Source organism: Lontra canadensis, unplaced genomic scaffold (genome assembly GCF_010015895.1).
Source record: "Lontra canadensis isolate GAN:19392208 unplaced genomic scaffold, GSC_riverotter_1.0 scaffold65, whole genome shotgun sequence".
Classification (NCBI taxonomy): Eukaryota; Metazoa; Chordata; class Mammalia; order Carnivora; family Mustelidae; genus Lontra; species Lontra canadensis.
The window spans coordinates 3,127,269-3,154,570 of NW_022631059.1; the positions used below are offsets into that span (position 1 = coordinate 3,127,269).

A 27,302-nucleotide genomic window follows, 5' to 3' on the forward strand; every position below is an offset into this window, starting at 1 on the left:
CAAAGAGTAGTTGCCAGGATGGATGCATAGTGCTAAAAAGGTTTATTTTATTTATTTTTCCCAGTTGTGGGGAAAGACTCTCACTAGTGTTATTTCCCCTCAGGAAGCAAGGAAACACACGTCCCCCTCCCCTAATTTTGGGTAAACACTTACCATCGTCAACAGCCTGCACGATGATTGTGTAAAAGCTGTGATTTACGTAAGGGGATTCTCGGTCGATTTGCTGCGTGGTGGTAACTGTTCCTGAGAGCTCATCAACGGTCACCCAACTGGCCGGGTCGTAAGCCAGTTTGTATCTTGTAGAAGGAAACACATGCAACTTTTAAAATTAAAAAGTCACATCAAAAGGCAAATTGAAATGTATCACAGCAGACACAGATCCTATCATAAGTAAAATGGGAAATCATAAGTGGAATCGTACAGAATTTGTCTTTCTGCGACTGGCTTATTTCACTTAGCACAACGCCTGCAGGCTTATCCCCGTTGTGGCGTACTGAAGACCGTCCTCGCTTTTCAGGACTGAATAACATTCTGTCACACGTATATACCACGTTGGGCTTATCCGTTCATCCTTCGGTGGATGCTTGGGTGGCTTTGGCATTTCAGCTATCGTGCATAATGCAGCTAGAACAGGGGCGTACAACTATCTCTCTGAGCCCCTGCTTTCACTTCTTTGGGCGTGTCCATACCCAGCAGCAGACATGATGGATCTTAGGGTGTCCTATCTTGAATTTTTTTGAGGAACTACCATACTGTTTCCCACAGTGGCTGCACCAACTTATATCCCCGCCAACCATGCGCAACGGTTCCAGCCTCTCCACAACCTTGCCCACACTTGATTTCCGGTTTTTTGGTGGTCGCCATCCTAAACGGGTGTGAGCTGGACTTTGATTTGCATCTCCCTGCTGCCTAGTGGTGTTGTGCATCTCTCGTGTGCTGGTTGGAGAAGCGTCTGTTCAAGTCCTGTGTCTGCTTTTAGATCAGGTTGCTGGTGTTCCTCTGGTGTTGTGTCTCAGGAGTTCTCGATATATTCTGGAATCAGCCCCTTCTCAGTTATAGGACTTGCAAATATTTTCTCCCATCCTGTGGGTTGCCTTTGTACTCCATAATAGTGTCTTTTCATGCACAAAATGTTTTGATTTTCATGAGGTCCAATTTGACATTTTTGTCCTTCGTTGTCTGTCTTTTTGCAGCTGCCTTTTTGGTGCCACATCCAGGAACTCATTGCCAAGCCCAGTGTCATGACGCCATTACCCTGTGCTTCCTTCAAATGGTTTAATGTTTTTGGTCTTACAGTTGGATCCATTTTGAGTTCATTTTTGCATATGGTGTCAGGTGACCTGTTTGTGTATTTGGATCTTCAAGTGAGTCTCTTACAGAAGGCATGTGTAAAATTCTGCCAGTCTCTGTCTTTTGATTAAAGAGTTTAATCCATTTACGTATGAAGTAATTCTGACAGTGAGCCCTTCATCACCCTTCTCCTTTCTTGTTAGGTATTCTGTCTCCTTACTGGCATTTCCGTTTTATTCATACACCATTTCCAGGCTTTCTCCACATCCTCCTGTAGGTCTCTGAGCATTTTTAAGGCTGTTGTTTGAAAGCCTTCATCTAACTGATCTGCCATCATGTATTTTTCAGGGACAATTTCTGATGATCTATTGTTTTTCCTTTGAATGGGCCTCACTTTACTGTTTCGTTGTGTGCTTTGTGGTTTTTAGTTTGTTTTTTTTTCCTTGAACACTAGGCATTTGGCTCTAACGTGGGACCTCTGGGGATCAGATTCTCCCCCTTCCCAGGGTTTTTTATTTTTCTTTATTGTTTTTATTTTATTTTTGTTTGTTCATTGGACCATCACAGGATGTCTTGGTGCTGAGGATCAGCCTTTCAACTTAATGTCCTCTCAGGCCTTTCCTGACCCTTTCCCTGGGCATGCTGGCCATTCTCTGATTTTCCTCATACATGTGGTTGTTGTGGAATGTCCAAGATTTCAATGTCTGGCTCCCGAAATAGGAAAAAGCAAACAAGGAAGAGGGGAAAGTGATGGCACCTGTCCATCCAATCCCCTGAAGACATTTCAGCTGGTGGGGGAGGGGGTCTGCCACATCGGGGTAGGGGCAAAACCAATGGCTGCCTTCCTCTTTGCCCCTCCGGGAATGAAAGCAGCAGACAGTGAGCAGTGCACACATCTCTGGTATTTCAGGGACAGAGGGTTTTTGCCCACTCTGGCTCCTGCAAACTACGTTGGGCCATTCCAGGAACAGGTGCACAGCTGCTGGCCACCAGCTGAGGGTAGGGATGCATTGCTACTATTGTGCTCAGAGCCATAATTGACCAAAATTAACTGCAATTTACCATCCAAGCGTTTCTCTGGCAGCTGCAAGACTTCAACAGACTCCAGAGTTCCAAACTAGGTATTTGAGACAGATTCTTCCAGTGCAGTGGTCTGGGTGGAGAGACAGTCCTGGTGCTTCCCATCTTCCTAGGGATTGTGGCAAGTCTATGGCAAAACACTGAGCAACCCAGGTGTGTGTCCTCAGGTGAGGGGGTGAGCACAGTGCAGGCTGTGCAGACCACGGAATATTATCCAGCCTGGAAAAGGAAGGGAGGTCTGCGTCTGTAGCACGCTACCACGTGGACGTGCCTGGAGGACGCCATGCTCAGTGAAATACATGATCACAGAAAGACAAATACCTTACGATTCTCTTCTGCAAAGCACTTCGAGTAATAAGGTCCACAGAGACAGAAACGAGCATGGTGGTTGCCAATATCTGGGGAAGAGAAATGGGGGGGCGGTCTTGTTTCATGGGGACAGTTTCAGTTTTATAAGACCAAGAAGTTCTGGAGACGGACAGTGGGAATGACTGCACAATATGAATGTGCTTAATGCCCCTGAACTATACACTTAAAAATAGCTAGAATGGTAAACTTTTTGTTAAATATATTTTACCACAATTAAATTTAAGAAAGAAAGAAAGAAAGAGAAAGAAAGAAAGAAAGAAAGAAAGAAAGAAAGAAAGAAAGAAAGAAAGAAAGAAAGAAAACAAAACTTCTGTTGTCCAGAAGCCAGAGGGCTGCCCTTTGGTAAAAAGGGACCTAGAAACACATAAATTATTTTAGTACAAGGAAACCGTATAAAAGCTATGTGTGCTAAGTGCAAGGGGACATGAACGCGTGAGCTCCCCTGTGGGGGGTGGGGGGATCAGAGGCAGCTACAGAAGGAAGGAGGCTCTGAACGTGGGCCAGCGGGCCTTCTCCTGGTGGCTTCTGGTGTTTTCATAACTGGTGGCGTCAACCTTTCACCCGCCCGCCACAGGGCAGGCGCCCAACAGGAACGCCCGTGGGTACCTGGCAGGTTCCGTTGAAACGACCCCCTCCCCGTTCCTCTCTTCTCACCTTACCGGGCCGGCCGCTCTGTCTGGATCTGTAGCATTGAAAACTCCCAGCTGAATTCCAGGCCCCGCGCCGTCGACCTCGCTGATGACAAAGCTCCGGGGGTGAAAGGCTGGCGGGTCGTTGGCGTCCATCACCTGCACGCTCACAGTGGCACTGGCCGCCACCCCCCCGGGCCCCCGGACCCGGCCCCCCTCGCAGGGGAAGAGCAGCTCCTCGTTCTCCACGGCGATGACGAGGCTTTGTGCAGGGTGCGTTTCATAATCCAAGGGCTGCGGGACCCAGAGAGAGGGTTTCATGAGCACCTGCTGCTTCCCTGGGGAGGACGCTCCGCACGGACCGCGCACACCCGAGCAAGTGGCTTTGCGTTTCATGTATTATTGACTCTGTGTTTGGTAATGATCAAAAGGCAGTTGCCGGCCCATTTTTAAATCGCTTACAGAGTTCTGTTTTTTGGGTTTTTATTTTCCTCCCCCTCTCTGGGTTGAAAAGAGCCACCATCCATCAGAGAGTAATGAAAAATGCAACAAAAACCATAACCTAATGAAACATTAATGGGGCAACTCGGCTGCAAAAAAAGAAAAAAAAAACACAGGCGCTTAAGGAAATACAGAAATTAATGATCACAGATGCTCAGGGTGCAGAGTGGGCAGTGACTTAAAAGGACTGAACAGCTAGGAATATGTGAGATATTCCGTCCCGGCATCTGGCACGGAGCTCCCCTGAGCCTTGCTGTTCACAGCATGGTTGGGGCCCACGGGTGTCGCCCAGCACCCTATTCCTCCGACAGGCCGGAGCCCAGGCCCCACCCCTGACCCTCTGACCCAGGCCTGTCTTTGAACCTGATCCCAGGTTGACTCGCACACCCGACCCAGGAGCACCGGTCATTCCAGGGTCTAGCTGAGAGCAGTGGAGTGACCACCTTCGTCAGAACCCCTCCTTCAGCTGTGTGACTTCATGAAAACAACCCAACCTCTCTGGGCTTTGGTTCCTTGTCGGTGAAAGGAGAAAATGCTACTTTTCTGTGGGGCCAGCTTGTCCTCAGGCACACCAGGCAAAGCGCCAGGAGCCCACAGGACTTGTAGGGGCCCAGGTACACCTTGGAATGACTTTTAGACTCCGAAGGAAAAACATGATCGCTCAGGATGAGAGAAAATGTCTTAAAAATTTTTATTTGAATCTACATAAATCTATTTTGCCTACATAATTCTATATATAAATCCATTTTGCCTCAAACAGAAAAAATTAAATGTTGAAGAACCTGGCACCACGTCAAAAGTCATTTTCAGTATTGGTATTATTTTGGTGGGAGGAGCCATGAAGACAGAAGGGCCAAGGGCCTGGGGCAGCTGGCAGTCCTGACCCAGCCTGCCCTCCTCACTGGGCGCCACTGGATACACAACACACGCCAGCTCACGTGCTTGGCACCCAGCAGGCGTCCCCCAGCGCCAGCTCCCACCTCGCTCCCGGGACTCCTGCGAAGAGAGGCCCCGGCACTGCAGCTACCTGGCAGGGCGCCCCCCCACCACGATTTCCGACGGCCTTACCTTGATCACATTTAAAATCCCTTCATTGGTCTCGGGGTCAGTCAGAATGTCAAAACGTCCCTCTTCGTTGCCATTCAGTATGTGAAATCTTACTCTCCAGGCTGACGTAAACGGCAAGTCCCCATCTCGGACCGGGAGACGTAACACACTCGGGCTTGTGCGGCCTTCGGAAATCTGAATCCTGTACTGGGGGAGGCAACCGTCGTGCCCGCGCCGTGGAGGTAGAGACACACAATTGAAAAAGAAAGCAGGGAAGAAAACGTAAGCCCTCCGCCCGGCAACGTGGAAATGTTACTTCCCTTGCTCTGGAACTTGATCTCGAGCGATCTGAAGCTCCACCTGATCCCACCCACACCGCAAGCCTCTCTTCCTTCTCCCGGTGACTCAGTGACTCGTGTCTGCCCCTGAGCAGCTTTCAAAGTCCTCTGAACTCCAACTCGATGCACTGTTTTCCCAAGAATCTTTAACATCATAATGGACATCCAAGTTTACGCTGCTAAAAAAACCTAGCTCTTCTCAAATAGAACTCTTAAGGTGGCTGAGATGAGGACAATCATTTTTCTAACATATGTAGATCTGTAGTTTGTTAGTGCTCTCGGTGACAAGATAATTTCTCGTTGACACATACGTGGAAAACAGGACTTATTTTCCCCACCCTCGGTCTTGAGAGCAGAGCTTTTTACTAAGCCAGAGAAGGATTTCAAAACAAGGTTCAATATGTTTTAGTTATTCTGTACTGTTTGGCAAAGTGTTTTCATTTGAAAACATTTCAGCTTTTCTGTATAATTTTTTTAAGTTTTTTTTTTTTTTTTTTAAGTAAGCTCCACACCCAGCATGGAGCCCAGGGTGGGGCTCGAACTCACAACCCTGAGATCAAGACATGAGCTGAGATGATGAGTTGGACACTTCACTGACTGAGCCACCAAGGCACCCCGTGGGTATACAGATTTTACATTTTTTTTCAAATGATACTTTTTGAAAATAATTGTTTGTCGCATTTATCAATATTCTACAAAGGCTCCAACATGCCAGATTCTATCTTAGGTGTGTGAGCGGGATCCACAAAATTCCATCCCCAGGGAGCAGATGAGCGTATGTGTGTGTGTGTGTGTGTGTGTGTAGGCGCGCACGCATTGGGTAGGGACTGTGGGTGGGATGTAGCGTTGGGGATTGAACTTGGTTGTTGGGAAAGGTCTCACTGAGAGAGGTCAGGAGAAAGAAGTAAAATGGATATTTTTCTTTTAAAAAATGCAAATGAAAGAGCAAAAAACACGAACTAGGAAACCAGTCCTGAGTGTTTTTGGCAATCTTGCCTATCTCAAGGGATGCGGCATTTCCAAATGATCTGCCACAACGGGTTCCAGGGCTTTCTTCAAGCACGGGGATTGGCAGCGTGTGAAATCCCGTGTGAGCCCTATATAAAAGTCTTCCCTATTCCAGAACTCCAGATGTTGTAGGAAAAGCTCAGGTCTGGCTTCTCACCCCGGCGGCGAGCCTGCCCTCCGGGGGACGCCGGGCAACGGCGGCAGACATTCTGGGCTCTCATGCCTGGGAGGCGCCCCTGGCGTCTCGTCTCGTGCGCGGAGGTCAGGGTTGCTGCCCGGCGCCCTGCAGAGCACCGGGCAGCCGACCCTGACCCCGCGGCCACGACCTCCCCGCCCCGGTCAGTAGTGCGGACCTGGGAGGCTTCCCCGCCCCGCGAGCACGGAGTCCCTCTCTCCCCCGCGCCTCGGCGCCCCCGTCTGTAGGGCGGACGTCACGTGCGAGTCCCGGCAGTTCCACCGGGCACAGTATCTGGCTCAAAACAGTGAAAGGACACGTGAGCTCGCAAGTCTGCAGCTCAACGGTTCTGTCAGGACGGGGACGCCTCCCTCTAGTTTGAGTGATCTTGGAGAGCGACGTGAATCCTGGGGGCTACGGAGAATTCCCTCCGCGGAGCTGAGCTGGGGACTCGGGGTCGGGGATGCGGCATCTCGGGCCGTCCGGGTGCCTTACGTTCTCCCGGGTGAACGTGGGCCGGTGGTTGTTGCCTTCTTGCACGTTCACGTGAACTGTGGCCGTGGACGTCAAGGGAGGTTCTCCCAAATCCTTCGCTCCAACAAGCAGAGTAAACCGCGGAGCAGTCTAGGCGGGAAGGACAAGAACGGTCAAGCCCTCACACACAGCAAAGGGAGGTATTAATAAAGTAATAATGCATTATTGCAAATTCAGTAGCAAGGCCAGCCACAGAGGGTTTTCCACTATAAACATAAAAAGTCTGGGCTCTGAGATCAAGAACACATCTCATTTTTTCAAAATAATAAATTCCACATAACCTCATAATCTAAGCATCCTGACAGCTGCATTTCTCCGCTAATCGGGTCAATCTGGAAGCCGCTCTCTTTCAGTGATGGCGTTTGAGAGATAAGGAAGTAAAGGACTTGAGAGTTTGGAGTATTTTCTTCATCCAAATCAACTGTTAACATCTTGAAGATAGGTTGACCTGGAAAGAATTGTTTTAATGTTTACTATCGACCAAAAGAAGCCTGACAAACCAATGGAATGATGATTTTTTGCTAAATGGCATTGAGACATCCACCAGAATGGATTAAATATTTAAATATAAAATCAAACTGTGGATATGCTATAAAAAAATAAAGAGGGATATTCAAATAGTCAAAAGAACTTCCTCTTTTTTTAAGATTTTATTTATTTATTTGAGAGAGAGAGAAAGAGTGCACGTAGAGGGAGAGGGAGAAGCAGACCCCTGCGAGCAGGGAGCCCAACATGGGACTCAGACCCAGGACCCTGGGATCATGACCTCAGCCGAAAGAAGACGCTTGCCCGACTGAGCCACCCAGGCGCCCCTAAGTAGTCACGAGAACTTTCTAATCATGATTGCAAATGCAGAAGACGTAAAGGAGAGCATTGACAGAGCACACAGATTTTGAAGTGTGTGCCAAAAAGAACTATGTAGACAACATTAAAAAAGAAATGATAAACCAGGAAAACATATTTAAAATATACATGGCAGACATAAACATTTTTAATACCGAATGAGAAGGTTAAAAATCAAGAAGAAAAACGACAAGCACACAAACAGAAATGGACAAAGAAAAGAACCGTGTATCTGTCCGATACACAGAAGTGGACAAACGTGCGAGCATTTAATGATCAAAGACGAGCCCTGTGCCAGGTGCCCTCAGATGTTGCCGGTGGGTGAGAAAAGCAGAACCCTTAAATTGTGTGTGCAGTCAGAACCAGCCACTCTACTCCTCTAAATTGTGACCAGTGAATAATGCTTCAGTGGACACAGATTTAGCTCAAAGATGTTCACTGAAGCATATTTCGTGAAGATAACAAAAAGTGGAAATAGTGCATCAATGTCTAACAATAGATTAGTTAAAAAACCTTAAGCACATCCATGAAATAAAATATTACATAATCAGATGCTGAGGGGGCACACGGTTAGGTTACAAACAGTAGATTTGCCCATTTAGAAAAGAAAATTCATAACTATACAAGTATGAAAAAACACCCGCACATTTGTAAATATTTCATATATACTTATATACCTTTTGCACTATGATAAAGATGAAAAATGCATAATTAATTACATCTAAAATCGGAGAATATATACACATAGATAAATACATAGTGTGTGTACTCACACACACATATAAAATTCAAAGAAAAATACTGAAAGAATAAAAACTAAAACATGGATGGTACTTACCTCTAATTGGAAGTATTAAATATACTTTCTAGTTCTGTCTTAATTTCTTGGAATTTTTCCAAATTTTCTGAAGCCTCTTTTGTGAAATAAATAATGCTTTTCTGTTATGAAAGTAGATGCACATTCTAGTGAGACTGGTTTGGATTTAAAGACTCACAGACTCTGCAGCTCAGAAACTTGAGATGTCATCTCGTTGCCATTTTCCAGGAGAGAAGTTTACAGAGCTATCCAGGAAGGCACCGTTCCACTCTGCCTTTTCCCCTCAGTGCATCTGACTTATTTGAGACTGGCCTTCACATATCAGCTCTTGCAACAGACACAATTTCCATCTCATTTTATTGCCCATACAAAACGATGCTTACAGACCTCCAAGCATTCTGCTCAAAACCAGAGCCTGCCACCTTCGGGATGTGAACAGTAACATTTCTCCCAAAAGACAAGGAGGATCGGGCACCACACCAGCATCGAAGCCGGGGTACCAGAGAGGCCCCGTGGGGAGAGGACGCCCTTGCGCCCCAGTCTCACACACCTGCCATGTGGTTCTCCTTCACACTGATGTGGAATTCCTTCTCAGGAAACTGGGGTGCGTGATCATTCACATCACGGATCCTAATGTTGAAAATCAAGGAATTATCCAAGAGCTTTCCTGTAAAGCGATCCATGACGTCAAAGTAAACCTGGGAAGCAGAGAGCGAAGTTAATGTGGGATCGTTTACTTGATGGCACGGTACATGTTAATGTCCTCGCATGTTCTGCGTCCTCTCCTGCACAAGCTGTAAAGTTTCTGGGGCCAGAGACCATGTCATTGCTGTCCTTCACCACATGACCCCGGGGACTGAGCACAGTGCTGGCATGGACGAGGTGCTCAGTAAATATTAGTTATGATCGGGTTCTAATCTCAGTCTTTCTACCCGGGTAAACGTAACCACCTTGTTTAGGAGCCTCGGTTTCTGCTGTTGGTGCCGTCATGAGAATACAGACGCTGACCAATACTGCGGAGAAACCATGGCGAGCAGACATTAGAAGTTCTGGGAAAAGGGAACTGAAAGTAACCAGCCCAGCTGTTGACATATTGTGGGTTCTGGAGTGATTAGTGATGTCACTTCTGTGCTTGAAGAAGGAGGCTCCACTTGTCTCAAACATGACACGAGAAGTCTTTCCTCTCAAAAGATCTCAAAGGTATACTATGGGCTTCTCACTTCGGTTTCTTAAGAACTTTAAAAAAAAAAAAAAAAAGGAGAAAATTGGGATGCCTGAGTGGCTCAGTCGGTTAGGCATCAGACTCTTGATTTCGGCTCGGGTCACGATCTCAGGGTCAAGGAACCCAGCCTTGTGTGGGGCTCGTACACAGCTGGGAGTCTGCTTGGGATTCTCTCTCTCTGCCCCTCCTGTCTCTCTGTCTCTTTGTCTCTCTTTCTAAAATAAATAAATAAATCGTTTTAAAAGGAGCAAATTAGACTCAAACAGAAAGAAGGAAATAAAAAAGATAAACACAAGATATCAGTAAGATTCAGAATAGCAAAACAAAGTCAACACAACCAAAAGCTAGTTGCCTTCCTGTATACAGTTTGGTTTCAGCTTGTTGAGATCGATGCAAAGGTCTGCTAGTCTTTCAATTAGTCTAGAGAACTTATAGATAAATTTGGGAAGAATTATGCCTTTAATACTCAATCTTTCAATCCGTAAATACAGTCTGTTTTTTCGTTCAACTAGGTCTTCCTTGGTTTCTTTCATTTGTGTTTTATAGCTTTAAGTAAACAGATCCTACACAGAATTTAGATTTATGTCTAAGCACTTCATTTGCTTTGGTGATATTATAAATAATACTGTTTTTAAAACATTGACTTCCACTGGTATATACAAATACAATTGATTTTTATATATTAACTTTATTTCCTGGGACCTTGCTAAAATTGATTTTCAAATGTTAAAAATAGGCAAAGGATTTGAACAGACAAATGTCTTTTTCTCCAAAGATATACAGATGGCAAATAATTCCTCATTCCTTTGGCGGTTTCTTACAAAACAAAACATCCTCTAACGGTGCAAACCAGCAATCATGTTCCTTGATATTTATGCAGAAGCGTTGAAAACTTACGACCACACAAAAACCCGTACACAGATGTCTAAAGTGGCTTTATGCATAATCATCAAATATGGAGGCAACCGAGATGTCCTTCACTTGGTGAATGGACAAGCTGCCATGCGGCCAGAAGGTGGAGCGTTATCCCGCACTAACAGGACCTACAGGACTCTGCAGTGCACCCTGGTAAGTGAGGGAAGCCGGTCTGAGCAGGCTGTATACACTCCGTATGACTCCAACCATGTGACATCCTGGACAAGGCAAAATAGGGAGACAGCAAAAGGATCGGGGTTGCCGGGGGCTCAGGAAAGAGGGATGGATGGACAGTGGAGAGGCTGGGGGAACTGTTAGGGCAGTGAAAATACTCTGTGTTGTACTGTAAGGGTGTATACGTGTCATATACAGTTTGTCCAAATGCATAGAGTGGGCAGCCCCGGAAGTGAGCCCTAATGGGAGCGTATCGTATTGGCTCAAACGCTGTCGTAAATGTACAGCAGCGATGCATCACGTTAGTGAGAAGGAGACCTGTGGGGGGGGGCAGAGGGGAGCAGGAGCTCTGTACTATCCACTCTCCTCTTCCATCAACCTAAACAGCTCTAAAAAGAAAGTATTAATTTAAAAAAGTCCCTACGTATAAAATAAAAAGTGGGCAACCATATCTACGATTTATTTTTGTTTTTCTAAATAAGGAACGCCTCACAAATTTGCCTGCCATCCTTCCGAGGGGCGATGGTAATCTTCTCTGGATCATTCCAGTTCTAGTCTACATGCTACCGAATGAGCGCCATATATATATTTTCAAAAAGTGATTTATCTATTTATTTGAGAGAGGGAGCCAGGTGGGGAGAGGCAAAGGGAGAGAGAGAAAAGTCACAAGCAGACGCCCAACTGAGCGTGGAGCCCACTGCAGGGCTCCATGCCAGGACCCTGAGATCACAACCTGAACCAAAATCAACAGTCAAACTCTTAACCCACTGAGCCACCCAGTATATGTAACAGATGTTACGTATTATATATTGGGACCCTCAGTAATTGTTATATGTTGTCACCACAATATATGTATTATATATTACGTATATTATGTAATATATTACATGTGTTATGCATATTATATATCACACATATACATAATATACATACATAATAATATATACATAACATATGTGATGTGTTATAGAACATACATAATACATGTGGTTTACATGTTAAAATAAGTCTGATGCGACTTGCCACTGAGTCTCTGCTGCTCTCGGATGAACAGTGGTTTTTTTGGTAGAAAGGTGAAAAGACTGTGGGGGGTCAGCGCTGAGGCCGGAGTTCAGAGTCCCAGAAAAAGGAGTGAGCAGGAGGGACGTCGCGTGTGGAGTCGCTCTCCAGGCGGAGGACAGTCTGCTCTGGGAACGGTGCTTCCTCGAGGGCTGTCTGCTAAGGGACACGGAGCAAGCACGGGGTTTATTCCGGGGAAGCGGCTTCAGTGAGGCCCAGGACCGAGCTCCTCCGCCGACCCCCTCCTCCCTTCCTTGCAGAAGCCCCGGAAGGAGGCATTGTTGGCGCCCCACTGCACGCCACGGAGAGGTTCCGTGGCTGTCCTTACTCGGTGCAGCCCAGATTCAAGTCCAAGTAGCTGTGGACTTGGCTGCACCAAGTCCACAGCCACCCAGAGCCCAGAGCAGGCAGCTTCAGCTCCCGGGGGTCTCAGCCCCCTCCAGCCTCAGGCAGCAGCCCGCCCCTTTCCCCAGAGCCCACGGGGTCTCTGCTGCACCGAGCTCCCTGGGCCTCTTTCCTGCAGACTTGTCCGCTTCCCCTCATCAGCCTCCACCATGGTGGTCCCCACAGCTCTCCCGCAACAGTGGCCGGGGCCCCAGGCTCTCCGGGGTTAGCTGTCTCTTGTCCCCTCAAGACCACGGAACTGGTCTATTCCGGGGAATGCAACATACATTTTTAAATTTCTGGGCAAGCAAATTGGCTTCTCGCACACCATCTCCGCAGGCTCCTGTATAATTTATGGCCGCACCGGGTACTCGGCTCCCGAGTCACACGGACGTCTGGCTCTGACACGGCGCCAACTGCAAGGCTTCCACTTAAAAATAAGCACTGCCTGTTTGTTTTGTGTTATTATCTTACATTCCATTTATGATCCTAAAAGCCACATTGGAGACCGTCAGTTCTCTGGGACGCCTGGGAGGCCCACGTGCTGTTTATGCCTTGGCAAGACGCTCAGAACTTCTGGGGACTCAGAATCGCAGCGGGGAAAGGGAAGGTCATGGATGTCGTCTGCACTTGGAAAGGGTTTTCAGCCTTTTGTTACAGACTTAAGATTTACATCCTGGGATGACACACCGCAGTGTGGTGGCGTTCGGGGGGGAGGGAGGGAGACGTATGACCACCGAAATGACAGGGCGGGTCAGGCGCTCTTGGCCACAGACGAGCACACGGGAGAAAAGGCAAACACGCTAGACGAGGCCCCTTGTACGCGTCGGTGCAAGGAGGCGGCGAGGAGTGTGTCGGCGTGAAGACCCGCAGGGGATCCGAGGAATATGAAGAACGACTTCGCTGCGCGTGTTTGTGTCCGATGACACTGAGCATGTCCTGACATAAACGGGTGGGATCCCGCCCAGAGATTCAGACTCGCCCCCCTTCCGGCCACGTCGCATCTTGCGGCAGAGCTCGGCGGCCGTCGCGGCGCTCTCACAGGCTTACGGAATTATCAAGAAGTGAGCCCCTCCCCGCCCCACCCCCACCTCCCAAACACAAGCTTTTCATGTTTTTGGCTAATTCTCGTGCCCCAGGAGCACAGCAGTGCTACTGGGAAGGCCCTTTGGCCCACCCTTGGGCTGACGTCGCTTCTAATACACGCTGGCTTTACGCACGGCCGAGAGCCGGTAACAAGCATCCTGCAGAGGCAGGTGGCTGAGCTGGAAGGCCCGGCCTGGGCGGTGTCTCTGTGACCCCGGCTTAGCCCACTCTTCACAGCTGGCAACCCTGCTCATCAGCCTGTTTCTGTCTTCCTGGAAAGTCTGTTAACCTCTGCTTGCTAGTTTCCTCTCTCTGCTATGACAACCAGGTGCCTTCCAACAAAACGTGCTGTCCCATGCTTCTGGAGACAAGACCTGCAATCCGGGTCAGCAGGCTGGGTTCCCTCTGGTCTGCGCCTCTCCCCCAGCTGCTGGGGACGTCCAGCAATCCCAGTGTCCTCTGCTTACGGATGTGCCACCCCGTCTCTGTCTCCAGCGTTCTCACCTCTGTCCTCTGGGTCCAAATCTCCCTCCCTTTGAAAGGATGCCAGTGCCTGAATTCGGACACATCCTAATCCAGTATGACCTCACCTTAATTTGATGATGTCTGCAAAGACCCTATATCCCGATGTGGTCATATTCCATATGACCCCATACCAGGGGTAGGACTTGAACCCATCTTTTTAGAAGACACAATTCAACCCACAACACTTGGAGGCAGACACTACATTCTGCTGGGCTCATTCATTCATCCAACATAATGGACTGAAGACCTACTGTGTGCAGAGCCCTATTCCCGACTCAGGGAAATGCGTGCCTGGGGGGAGATGGACCACCCGCAGAGAACCAAGCACATTTCCGGCCTGCAGCTCAAGTGGTGAGAAGTCATGGGGGCCATGAGACAGAGGGGCCCACCTCCACATCCCCGCCTTGTGTCCTCCCTCGTGGAAGTTCACAGTCAAATGAGGGGCCAGCTAGCACGTGATTACAGAATTTGGTGTAAAACGACGGCTTCCATCACAGTTGGGGCCATCAGATCGCAGGTGTGAGCTCACCCAGCAGGTCCAAGCACAGGTTTGGAAATCCTGACGGAGAAGGACACGTGCGGCCGTCGCTCGTGTCTCCACATTTTCCCCCTTGCTCTGACTGTTCATTCCCTGGGACCTCTGTGGGACATGCGGAGCTTTTCCATTTGGGCCTCACATGTCAGAAAACACTCCCATGGACTTGGCTGAGGCATGACCAGCTTCCAGCAAAAAGTCCCATATTAAACCTCATGAAAGCCAACCCTGGAAACGTCGGTGAAGCTGTTAAAAGCTAACAACAGCAAAACAAAGACCAGGAGCACGAAATGTTGTGCTGCGACCTTGCACGAGTTGTGCCCACTGCTCTTTGTCCTGGCCCCTCTGCACTGGGCGCGCGGCAGCCATGGGGCAGCTGCAGCACCTGCTCCTGGGAGCCAGCTGGAGGGCAGAGGCTCGGGCTTCCCTCTGACTTACGGAAATGTAATCTGCATTTTCACAAGATCCCTTGGTGATCTGTTTGCTCACTCAAGATTTAGCAGGCCTGCCCAGGTTCCCCTGGGACCCACTCTAGGTTCCTTCTAACAGAATCAGCACATTCCACAAATGAGGCTAGGGTTTATGTGACTACAGTGACGGCCGGCAGAGTCATCTCCGACTTCTGGAGTTCGGGGAGAATTTCTTCCTGCTTAAAGACTGGAGATTCCGTGCCTATCAATGAGTTAAGGGCATCTATTTTATTATGCATATAAATATTTTGAGGCCGTTGGAGAAAAGGTATAAAATTACTTCTTTGAGGTGTTCCTTCCCACCCTGAAGGAGTTAATGCCCCGGCAAGCAGTCCCGAGAACCGCACTCAGCCTCCAGCAGAAGTCAAAGCACAGCAAAGCCCAGCATCCTGAGCGTCCCCTCCCGGGGAGGCTGCTTGCCTGATACACCACCGCGTGGTTTAGGCATCTTACTTAATCGCTTCCTTTCCTGGTTTTGAACCTGGATTTTGGATTCAAAGGAGACCATGGTCTTGGGGTTATGAGATCCTAACGAACCCGGGGAGTCACGAGACAAGCCGACACCAGCTGCAGGATCGCTTGTCCATCAGGCAACTCTGGGGTCTGCTCATAGCCTCTGTCCACACATTTCAACTGTGACTCATCAAAAGCCAAATTAGCCCATTTTTATAAACATTCTATAGCCTTAACCCCAAATGCTTTTGGGTATCCTGATTGTGCTGGAATCCAGTCATTAGAAGGAAGATCTGGGTCAGTTCCCATACCTCATTCCAGCGTCTAGAACTTTAAAAGAATGTTGCAAAATTAGCCTGTTGGCCCATGCATGCTGTAAAGCCGCCATCGCCTCCTGGGCAGGCTCCCGTGACATGGCACTTGGGTGGCTCAGCTAAGGCCTGCCGCATATGCTGGTCCTGCCGCAGCTTTGCCATACGCCCAAGCTGAGAATGTATCAGATGTCGGGTACCTTGAAAGACGGCGTGGTCTCCCGGTCGACAGGGCGGTGAACGTACACTCTTCCGTTCCCGTGATCGTCTATAGAGAACAAACCAATCTCCGGGTACGCGTCCACACCAGGTCCACTGATTAAATACATTAATGACATGTTGTATGACATATCGTTGAACAGCTGCAAGGGAAAAAATAACGGGAGAAAAGAGGATGAAAATAAACCACGAGGCACACCAAATATCAAGGCCGGGACTCAGGCATCTGGTGAGCCCCACGCCTCGAAATCGCGCACTTAAGGGTTTATCTGAAGGAAACAGAGAGACGTGCAAAGAGGCGGGCGTGAGGTTTGTCACAGTGAGCCAGTGGGAAGAACGCACGTGTCCCTCCCTAGGGAAGAAGCCTAGCGCAGTACCCCCTCCACAGGGCAGGGCCCCCAGCCGTCAGGACTTAACACACTCCGCCCCAGAAAGGAGGCTTCGTCTCACGGGTAAACCAGAAAGACGAGTTGTAGAACGATACGCGTAGCGCAATCCCATCTTGTCAAGGTGGACTCCCCTCGGTGAGACTCTAGAGAACTCTCTGGAAGGGGTTAACACGAGTGATCCCTTCAGGGGGAGGGGGAGCACTCGTGTGGCTAACATGGAGAAAGGGCTTAGAATGAGCCAGCAGGCTCTATGCCTTTCGTGCCCTTGCCTGTTTAATCCTTAAAACAGCCCCACAAGGTAGGCCCTCTCGTTGATCGCACTGCACGGTGGGAAAGAGCGAGGAGGCGGGGCTCCTACAGCAGGCGTTGTGGGGCGCCTGCAGTATGAGGCCACAGCGTCCCCTGGACTCTTGGGAGTGGAGAGTCTGAACCATTGAGTCTTGAAAACGTTCTTCTTCTTCTTTTTTTTTTTTAATAGCAGGCATCTACTATTTTTATAAATGCTGCAAAAATATGAGTTATTTTAATTTCTTTCTCCAGAAATCGTAGGATGTCAGTGCTGTCGGGACCGAGTGACTCAGTGTAATTCACAGGTCCATAGGGTCAGGCATGTCATGGCAAGAATGACATGGGCCACGTGCAAATATTCTGTCATCCCAACATGGTCGCATGATGGCTTCGACCTCAGAGGGAGGGAGACAACAGGGAGTGGGGGGACTGTGGGAAACTCAAGCCCCATCTAGTTGTTGCTGTGTGGGAACGTAGGCTCCCTGTGGGCAGACCTTCTGACTGTCAGAAAGCTTCTAGAAGTACAGAATTTCTAGTACAATCTTCCTATCAGTTCCATTTCATTGTGGTAAAATACACACAACATGATATTTTCTACCTTCATCATCTTGAAGCGTGCGGTCGGGCGGGACCAAGGGCACTCATGCTGTTGTGTGGCCATCATCCCCATCCGCGTCCAGAGCTCTCATCATCTTACCAAACAGACACTCTGCCTCCCTCACACAGTAAACCCCCAGGACCTCCGCCGGCCCTGGTAGCCATGGCTTTTTGCTTTCTCTTTAGTTGTTTTTCAAATCTCCCTTTTCCCACCACCTCCCAGTCTCTGGTAACTGCAGGCTCCTTATTTTTAAATAATACATTTAAAGCAGGCCCGCAGGCTGGAGGGAAGCAGCCCTCGTCCCACAGGACTGATGTTGTCAGCGCACACTCACATGCAGGGACCTTCCCGAAGCCCCCCAGCCGGGAGGAGGTAGAGCAGGTTCTAGAAGCCAGTGCGGCGTTCCTATGCCCACTGCACTCCCCGGCCTCCCTAGCACGTAGCCCTTTAACACTCGTTCCTCCTGACAAGGGGAGGCGTGCCTACAGAGGGGGGCGGGGGGCCCTCCTCACCTCCCCAACAGGTTTGGGAAAGGGTCCTTGATCTTCCTCCTCCAGCTCCAGGGTGGTAATAATCCATCTTCTCTTGGATCGCCGTAGAGGCCGGTGGCTCTCTTCCTAAAATTACAGTGATGACCATGAGGATGACGGCGATGTGATGTGACAAGCACAGACGGGTGTCCTCACAGCCGCCTCCAATGCTTAGAAATTTAAAATGCCAGTTCTCTTGACAACCGTGGAGGCGTTTCTAGACTGTGGGCCACCCACTGATTTTACACGGATCCTGAGATCGTATTAGAGATCACATTTAAAATCATTGCCTACCATGTGCCAGCACCTGCCCTTGGCAGACACGCCCTCAGCCGCTGAGTGGATGAGCAAGGTCCTCCCTCCTGTTGCCCTCTGTCTTTCTGAAATAGTCACTGGGAATGTCTCCATTCAGGGGTGATGGGCCTTCAACGTCTCTTCATCAACTACTCTCCCTTTCAACAGGGAGAGACTCAGACGCAGACGTTGGGCTCAGAGACTGTCAGGTGAGGGACCACAGGGTTTAACTGACTACTTACTGCAAGCAAAGGTGCTTTAATTTTAATTTAAAATTAAATTTTAATCTACATATTAATTTTTATCTACAAACACGTGAGCCTTTTCAAAAATTATAGTTGACTCTTGAAACAATGCGGGGCTGGGGCACTGCCCCCAGGGGTACCCGAAAATCATTGTAGAAACTTTGACTCTCCCCAAACTTAACTAACAGCCTACTGTTGACCTGAAGCCTTACTGATAACATGAGCGGTCAATTAGCACATGCTCTGTACGTTTATGTATTATATACCGTATTCTTGGCATGACGTTGACTACAAAAAAGACAACGTCATTAAGAAAGTTCATAAGGATAGAAAATACATTCATGCACTTGCCCTGTCCTGTGATAAATCAGCATGTGAGGGGACAACACACTTCAAACCCATGTTGTTCAAAGGTCAACTGTATTTAATTAGAAAATGAGTTGCTGATAAGAACCATGGGAAGGAAGTATTCGTAAGGTGGCCTGAGCTCCTGGGCTGTCCAAAGTCCACACACTAGATGATGTCAATCCCATATAATTTAACTCCGTAAAGAGGAAAACAGTGCGGAGGAAGCTCTGGGCCAGTGCCATGTGGCTGTGTCTGATGTTCGCAGATTCTTCATATTCTAGGAGACATAAAAGCATCCTCTACAACTCCCTAGCAGCCCCTCAAGATTCCAAAAGGCCACATCTGGTTACTAATTTATTTTCTGCAACCTGAACATTGACCAGGAACTAAAAACCTTGAAACTGCAATCAAATCTCTGAGTCAAGTGTGATGTCACTTAGTTTATGAAGACGGTGACTTCCAAACCCCACCTTTGTTCGATCAGTAAGATCATCCTCTTCCTGTTGGAAGCTGTTGACACTGTTGACCTTAAAAATACAAATGATGTGAATTAGTAGGGGATACACTTATCAGACTCATGTAGAAACTACCTGAAGACACAAAATCTTCTCTAATGGAAAAAGAGAGAGAGAGAGAAAAAAAAAACCTTAATGTATAAATATAATTTCTTATTCTTGACATCTCAGGTCACACTTACTGCTTTTCCTGAGCATCTGCAGAACTAGCCAAAAGAATTCTCACAGAGTCTGGCTGACATCAGGGACACTTAACACCGTAGCGCACAGCCGCGACAGTAGGCACGCAGCACTGCGGGGAGAGCATACTGTCTGCTGGGGGTGAGCACGGTGTGCTTACGTAAAGTGTGGTATAACACCGGATATTAACTGGTGGAGAGAGGCAACTGGGCTTTTTTTCCCATGTTTCCTCTTTTATTTTTTCCTTATTTTTAGATTTTATCTTATCATAATCAATAAAACAATAAAACTCAGTACTATTACTTATATGGTGATCTACATCGAGAATTATTTATTATTTATGTCTCAACATGCCCCAGGACAGCCACACGTCCACGGTGACACTGAAAGTGCAGAGTGTGTCACAACAACACGCAACGAGCTTGTGTGGGTGTGTTGATGCCTGCGCCTCTCGTCCACCCATTTTCACTACGGGGTAGCCTTTCAGCACAGGGACAGGGGACAGTTCCTTGAGTCATCCTCCCGGGGCTAGTTATCTGGATTACTCGTTGTTTGTTTTCGCTTAAACAGAAATGCCGTGGTCACAAACATCCCCGCACAGAGAGGAAATTTCTGGGGAGCAGCAGCTTTCTGAGTGGGGTCCGCCGGGGTGCCTGACACCACCAGAGTCCGCAAGGCCACTTGCTTGCCTCCTCACACCAGCGTCCTGTGCTGATTTTCCTCTATGACATCTGCACGGATGGGACAGATGGCTGCGTCCTCGTCCCCACACATGTGCAGGAAGAAGGGAAGGAAAAGCCTGTTGCGTTTAGGAATGAAGTAATGGGTGACGTGACTCGATTACTGACGTCCCCTGAGAACCGATGAAGCAGTAAAGGCCCCCAGCGTTACTGTCCTGTGCCGCTGGGACGTGCATCTGCAGGACTCTGCGGGACTAGGTGAGACGTATGCCGAGAGCTCAGGCGGCCCCACCGGGCAGAGTCTCAGCGGAAGCAGGCGGGTGCTGGCTGGAGTCTCCAGCTGAACGGCTCACGTTTTTATGGGACAGCATTTTCCTTGAAAGACTGACTGCCGGACTGTGTCACTCAGGATTGGGCACTTGCAGATGGTACTTCGAGGGTAAACGAGTGAGCCTATCCCTTCAAGAGGAACCGTGGGGGGAGTCATGTTGCCAGTGACAAAAGGGAAGCGTTCCAGCCCAAATTTAGAATGTTGGAAAACTTACGCCTGCTACCGTGGGCTTGACTGCGTCCAGAACTTCCAGATGTTTCTGGTGATATCCGTGGAGATATTAATGAGTGATTTTCTGATTTTGTGGAATGAAACCTGCCAACACTTGGAAGATCTGTGCAACTCCGTGAGCCGAGAGTTTCCTACTGACTAACGCACGACGTTCCGAAGTCATGCACGGGGAAGGATCATTCAAAACGCGAGACAGACAGGCCGCTGGTTTTGAGGTAACAGAGCACGGAAGGTTTATGAAGATGTGTTCAGATTGTTCAAACACACCACTTGTCAAGCTTTGGTGTAATATCAAAGAAGGATATCCACAGTTATCTGCTCAAGGTCATTCAAATAATCCTCCCTTTCTGTACGCATGTATGTGTGAGACCAGAAGTTCTTCATATCCTTTAACTAAACAACATTTCCAACAGACTGAGAGCGGACTCGGAGAGCAGAACCCGGCCTTCCTCTTAGAACAAGAGATTTGCAAGAATATAAAACAGTGCCACTCTTCACGCTAAACAGAATTTCTTTAAAAATATGGTTATTTCTCATAAAAGCACGTGGCATCCACTCACATGTACTGGGTTTAGTATTATCTTTAACAAACTGAAAAAAACTTACGATGTCCCAGTCTTAATTTCTGGTGACTCGTAGTAAATATATCCCATGCCAGCAGGAGCTCTTTGGGCTCCCAGTGATGTGATGTGTGTGAAGCCGTCCTGAGAGCAAACGGTCAGACCCCAGCTACTCTAGGACCAAGCCTCAGACTCCGGGACAGGGTGAGTGAGCCCCCTTGGTCCTGGTCATTTTGCACCCATAAGGGTCCGTCCTTGCTGTAGGGCACACGGTGCCCGATGGACTGGGTGTTAGCGGTTTCACAGAAAATGAACACACATACCTCGTGTGTCCTTCCCTTGTGGCCCGTCACCCTCTTGGTGGGGGGTGGACATCACCAGCTTGTCCTGTTTCATTAACGTCACGGACGGTGATGGTATCTGTTTCCTGCTACGGGCTACACTTCTGTTCACTTAAAGGAAAAGAATTTTTAAAGTCTTGGAGTTCCAAAATCTCAAACATCGATTTATTCAGACATTGAATGCTTTTTGATTCGTGTCAGTGGTTTTAAATAAAGGGTCTAACCAGGTATATGATTTTAAAATGGAGAAAATTGCAGTTTTTGCAAAAGAATGAAGAAATTCATTCTCTTTCCAGCACAGATCTATTCCCCCAGGTGAGCCCAGCCCACTAACAAGGAATATATCAAGGTTTTTCCTCATTGCTGGCCTCAGTTTCCCCTTCTGTAAATGAGGACTTCAAGGGCCCTTTCCACATGCAAGCTTCTGTGCTTTCACTCTGCCAGCACCTGAACAGCTCAGCCAACAGCCACGTGAGAGTGTGGGTTCCGAGCTTTGCACACCTGACACTCTGTGTGTTTCACGTTTCCCCCTCCACGCACGCCTTGCAAATCATGCGATTGCGTCTGGCTGTTGCACAAAGACCAGAAAAAGGTTATATATGCTGAAATGACTTTGTAAGTGTGCTTATTATATTTCCCATCCCTGCCAAGTTTAGGTAGTTGGTCCAAAGAGAATGCCATCCAAATGGTGTATGTATGGTTTCTGTAACGTGAGGGGAGAAAACTTCTTCGCGGCTGGACGTCTCTGACTGCAGTGTCCCCCTATGGTTACAGGCCAGGCAGGCATCTGGTTGCAAGGGTCACGCACACATCGTCTGACAGGTGGTGCTAGGCGTGGGGACACAGGACCAGGACAGTCCAGGCTGCCCTGGTCGAGTAGCCAAGACGTCGTTGGAGGGAAATAACCCAGGTCCAGGAGGGCTTTGTGTCTACAGTGGATGCTAAGGAACTACAAAGCCTGCATAGAAATAATTCTGTCCTGAAAATATTTCATTTTTTATTGCAAATTTGCATTCAAGGAGGATTTTTTGAAATAGAGTTGTAATTGGCATTTGCCATTGTATTCGCTTTAAGGTGTGCAACATCATGATTTGATGTGTACAGAATTGCAAAATGATCAACCACAATAAGTCTACTTAACATCTGTCAACACACAGAGTTACAGATTTAGTTTTCTTGTGATGAAAACTTTAAAGATCTACTCTCTCAGCAACATCCAAGTATGCAGTGTGGTACGATGAACAATGACGCTACGCTGTGCATTTCCGGTGTTCGAAGCTATCCAGTGTGTGGCTCTCGGCCACGGCAGCCCTAGGAGGTTAATCTACTGCCCAGGTATGTTCTCTATACAGAAGCTCAGGTGATCTTTAAAAGTGCGGACCTCATCATGTCTCTGGGTCCCCAGGGCTCTCAGGACAAAGCCAGCCTGCTCCGTCCCTGCCGAGTGCCCGGCTCCACACCCTCCCCCACCCCCCGGCCACACCATCTCTCACCTTCTGCAACCCACTAACTGTTGTTCTTGGATGGGCGCTTCATAAATTAACCAGGCAGAACATCAGTGCTGACAGTTTTTTTAAAATAAGTCGATTTAGAATTTCCCAGGTTAAAAAACAGCAATGACAACATAAGAGACTTTGCTCACTGTCTGATTTCATTGTCTCAAACCCTCCCTCCTCTCTGATCTTGGAAGCCTGCCACAGCCCAGAGCAGAGGACTCAGGACTCCTCAGGACCAGAAATTGCCCTGCGAGCAGGGCAGGACTCCCCTTCCATGGCCTATCACCGAATCTGGATGCAAGATGAAAACCTACAGGGAAGCCACAACTTTGTCACTTGCTCTATGTCCCCCAGACAGCAAAGAGGTGGGGTCTCAGAGGAAAACTGTTGTAGATAGAAGAGCGCTCCAGCAGGATGGGGCCCGGTGCTAAATGTGGAGCTCAGAGGAGGGCCAGTGGGCACCTGTTCTGGATGTCAGAGGCGGTTGAAGGCAGCTCTGTGGCCAACGAAAGGAGCGGGTAGGAATGGGTTCTTTAGAGCCGCTTCAGCAAGAGACCGAGCACCCACTGGGCAGAAAGCGCTTTGCCCTGTTGAGGGTCCAGGATGGGGATTGCTGGAAACACCTGATTCCTGACTCCAGAGCTCTTGTCCTCTGTCTCGATTCCCTGGAATCGGTCTAAAGCTGCTTTCACCAAACGCTGAAATTACCACCCCCGGTCCACTCCCCACTGCAGGCCCCCCCCAGCACACCCTCAGACATGAGTCCGCCTGGCTGGGCTCTGCTAATACAACAGGGAAGAGGAAACTACCTGCGTTTCCTGACGAGCAACAGTTAGGGGCAAGGGCAGGAGCAAGAGAAATAGGGGGACAGGCTTTGACGATTAAAAGGGACTATTGACAGGACTTGACAAGGCTGGGAGATGAAGTGAGAGTCTTGTCTGATTGAGGACATTTGCAACTGGAAATGCCAAAGGGGACCAAGAAAATTCTCCCAATGCCAAGCAAGACTGCCAAACATGGCCCTCGCGTCAGAAGCAGAACCCCACCGGAACATGTGGGTTACACACAGGGTGCCCCCAACTTTGTTTACTGTCCCATCCCCTGCATCCGACCCAGAGCCGTAAACAGTCGCAGCGTGGGCACCAGAGGCATGTGGCCAAACCAGAAGGACACGAACACACGGGCACGCCGGCCAAGCCCCATTCTTCCTGCACCAGGACAGGGAGAGCAAACATTAGCTCCACTTCCCGGCAAAGAAAATAAGGTTTAACAAGTGAGGCTTAATGAGTTAAAGCAATAAGGCTAGAGCCACCCCGCAGATCAGCTCTGTCTGAACCTCTGGGGGAGGTGGCTGGGCCTCCGGAGTGCGACAGCTCCCGAGAAGAGTCCACGTCAAGCCAACGTGAGAACCAAGGTCAATGGTCAGCCTAGACCGCCAGCGGGGGTGGACTGGCGGGGTTCAGATGCTAAGTGGCCTGGCCCAGACGACAGCTGGCCCTGGGCCAGCCACTGCAGGAGAACTGGACACAATAACCTTGAGCCCGCCCCTCCCGTCCGTGGAAAGCTGTGGCACTGGCAATCTGTCAAGTGCAGGCCACGGCAAGTCCCCATGGTGTGCCCAAACGCAGCAAGCCCACGCATGTCCTGACCTTGATTCCCCCTTTCATCCTTCTGTCTGAGCCGTGGCCAAGGGCGGAGGCAAGGGGTCAGTCCCACGACCCTCAGTTTGCTCAGACCATCTCAGTCTTATGTGAGGTGTGCACAGAAGTACTCTCAGAGGTTTGGGTCAACACAAACCTAGATAAAAATGGCGTGTGCTGTATGAACCAGTGAAAGATGAGTCCCCTTAGCCCAGCTCCAGAGCGGCCCCAAACAGGTTGTGATCCCAGACCTCTCCTTCGTATATGTTCAGGAGCCCCGCTGCCGATGGCCCACTCCGTGGGGATCCCGGGCTCCCCCAGACACCTGCCCACCTCACAGGGCATGGCCAGGGCACCCTTTTCAGTCCCTCCCTCAGGCCGTCACCCCAGCAGGGACACAGCCAACAGGAGCTGTGCGTTTAGTCATGGACCTTCCTGCCAGTGGGCCCCAGCCCGGGTCCTGGCACCTGCCCCAGCTCACCTCCAGCAGCAGCAGCAGCAGCACTGGAACCAGCGACAGCGAGCTGTGGCCCCTGGAGCCCATGTTCCGTGGGGATGCACACAGATGACCACAAGTCCCCCCACCACGGCCGGTGTCCCCCACAGCCAGGCTTCTAATCACCGATCACTTCCTTCCCAGCCCAGGTCTCCTGTCCCTGGCACCCTGGTCTCCTCTCTCCTGTCCTCTGTCCCCAGCTGCACTTGTTTTTATCAGATCAGGCTGGGCTGGGCTGAGGCTTCAGTTTTAACCTCACCATGACTGTTGAGTTCCCAGGAAGGGTGTGGAGAGGAACAAAGCCTGACCCACCTTTCGTGCACACACGCGGGCTGGAACCCGACCCGGGTGGGTCACCCCAGCCTGCGGAATGTGACACCAGCACCTGTTCTTGCTTTGTGTGTCTTTCATTCCAGCTCCCAAGGCCCCATAATCTCTGTCTGAAGTAGGATGTTTTAATGACTTTCTTATAACCCCTATGCTTTGAAAGAAGAGCAGAGGGAAAGGACTCCACGAAAGAAGGACTTGATCGAGGAAAGAAACACAAACGTTTTCACTTTCCAGAACAACAGCGACCTTTATCCCAACCATAGGATAACGGCTGGGCTCAGGGCTCTCAGATTTCTACCCAAATCTCTGCCCAGCTTGGCTGACTCTGTCCTTGTGACTTTGGGATTGAAGGAGGATAGAGAGATGGGGAGAGACACCCTATGGGTGGGGACCTCTCTGTGCCAAACTGGGGGTCTGTGCACTAGAATACCAGGAAAAAGGACTCTACACAACCGACAGTTAAGGTGGCAATGATTGAGTTTAATACAAAATCGGAGGCCCATTAATCTGACCACCTGGACGTCATAGCCTGTCACCACACCACCTTGTTTCACACAGTGGAGAGTCCTTGGGCAGAAGGAAGCCTTCCTTCCTGGGCGTCCACGGCTCTGTGAGATGCCACTGGGTGTTGTCATTTGAGGAGTTCATCATCGTAATCCGAATCAGTAGCTTATTATTGGAAAGAGTAACAAATGTAATTTTAAGGTCTCTATTTTTCATGCCCAAATAGAAGTGGAATAATAATGATCTATTGGACAACTTCATGCCTGTTTTCAAACTGGGTATTTTTATTCCATGGTGGTCTACGGAAAGTTTGATTAAGTTAGAATCGTTAATCCGGGCTTTACAGATCCGATGAGCTAACGCCTGTGGAATGTTGTGGAGGAAAAGGAAGATGCAGGGAGGGCAGCCGTCCCCGGGAGTCGGGAGTCGAGTCGTGCTGGGGAGAAGGACAGTGCGCCGCCTCCGGAGACTGGAGGGCCTGGGGATGTGAGTGGGGGGCTCTACTTCTACATTTCTTGCAGCTGAAAGAACTTGGTCTTTTCATGATTAGAAGCAGCCCCATTTTCAACATCCTCAAACGCTGAAAAGTAACGGAGCAAGATGTCAGCTTCCCCCTAAGGCTGCCCTTCTCTGGCGGGGGCGGAGTGGCACTGGGCTCCACCTGCCGTGGGCAGGACTCAGGGGATGGTGAACCAGAAGGTGCCCACCTTCCCCTTGGGTCCTGAGCCTCTGTGACTGCGGAGTCTAGTGACAGGCACTGATACCTCACAGCCACAAGGTGGCAGCTCCCAGACGCTCAGGACCTACTGGACGGAATGCAGGTGCAGGTACTGGAAAGGGAGGGAAGGAGCGCTAAGGACCGGGACTCACAGCCTCACCTGGCCCGACTGCCTCCCCCTCTCGGGATTCCCTATCACGACAAGCACACCGGGAGTGCTGCTGAGGATTGATTTTGTCAGGCATCATCCAGGACAGGACAGGTTCCCGCCCACGCCAGGCACCCACTCAGTGTCGTTTTTCAGGGTGAAGGCAGCTTGAACACGCTGCTACTCCATCTTTGCAGGGAGAAGCACAGGGCACGGAAGGTTCCTGCTGGCCCAGGGATCGGTGAGTAGGACCTTAACTGAAGACAAGGAAGCGTCACATGCACGACGCTCTAAGATGAGACCCCAACAATTAAGACAAGATGCATCAGGACCTCAAGCCATGGTGGAACGCGTCCCGTCACCCCCTCCCCCAGCCTGCCCTCTGCCACCATGGCTGTGGATGTGAGGGGTCCTGGGGCTGGGGGTCGGCTGCTTTCTGTTCCCCTGACTTGCAGG

At 49.3% G+C, this 27,302-nt stretch overlaps 1 protein-coding gene and 1 non-coding gene across 2 annotated transcripts in view; both read right to left on the reverse strand.

Moving 5' to 3' along the window:
- The window catches only part of CDH26 (cadherin 26), a 48,173-nt gene extending 22,979 nt beyond the window's left edge, over positions 1 to 25,194 (reverse strand). Inside the window, exons 1-10 of the mRNA XM_032878711.1 lie at positions 25,132 to 25,194; positions 19,147 to 19,203; positions 17,772 to 17,876; positions 15,966 to 16,127; positions 9,182 to 9,329; positions 7,253 to 7,419; positions 6,933 to 7,061; positions 4,938 to 5,123; positions 3,394 to 3,662; positions 154 to 296 (exon numbers count right to left, since the gene is read on the reverse strand). Coding sequence (XP_032734602.1) covers positions 154 to 296; positions 3,394 to 3,662; positions 4,938 to 5,123; positions 6,933 to 7,061; positions 7,253 to 7,419; positions 9,182 to 9,329; positions 15,966 to 16,127; positions 17,772 to 17,876; positions 19,147 to 19,203; positions 25,132 to 25,194 — 1,429 coding nt within the window. The remainder of the gene's footprint in view (positions 1 to 153; positions 297 to 3,393; positions 3,663 to 4,937; positions 5,124 to 6,932; positions 7,062 to 7,252; positions 7,420 to 9,181; positions 9,330 to 15,965; positions 16,128 to 17,771; positions 17,877 to 19,146; positions 19,204 to 25,131) is intronic.
- LOC116880171 lies at positions 11,416 to 11,520 on the reverse strand. The gene has a single exon (XR_004385181.1). It is a non-coding gene; the product is annotated as a U6 spliceosomal RNA (small nuclear RNA).
- Positions 25,195 to 27,302: the final 2,108 nt, after the last annotated feature.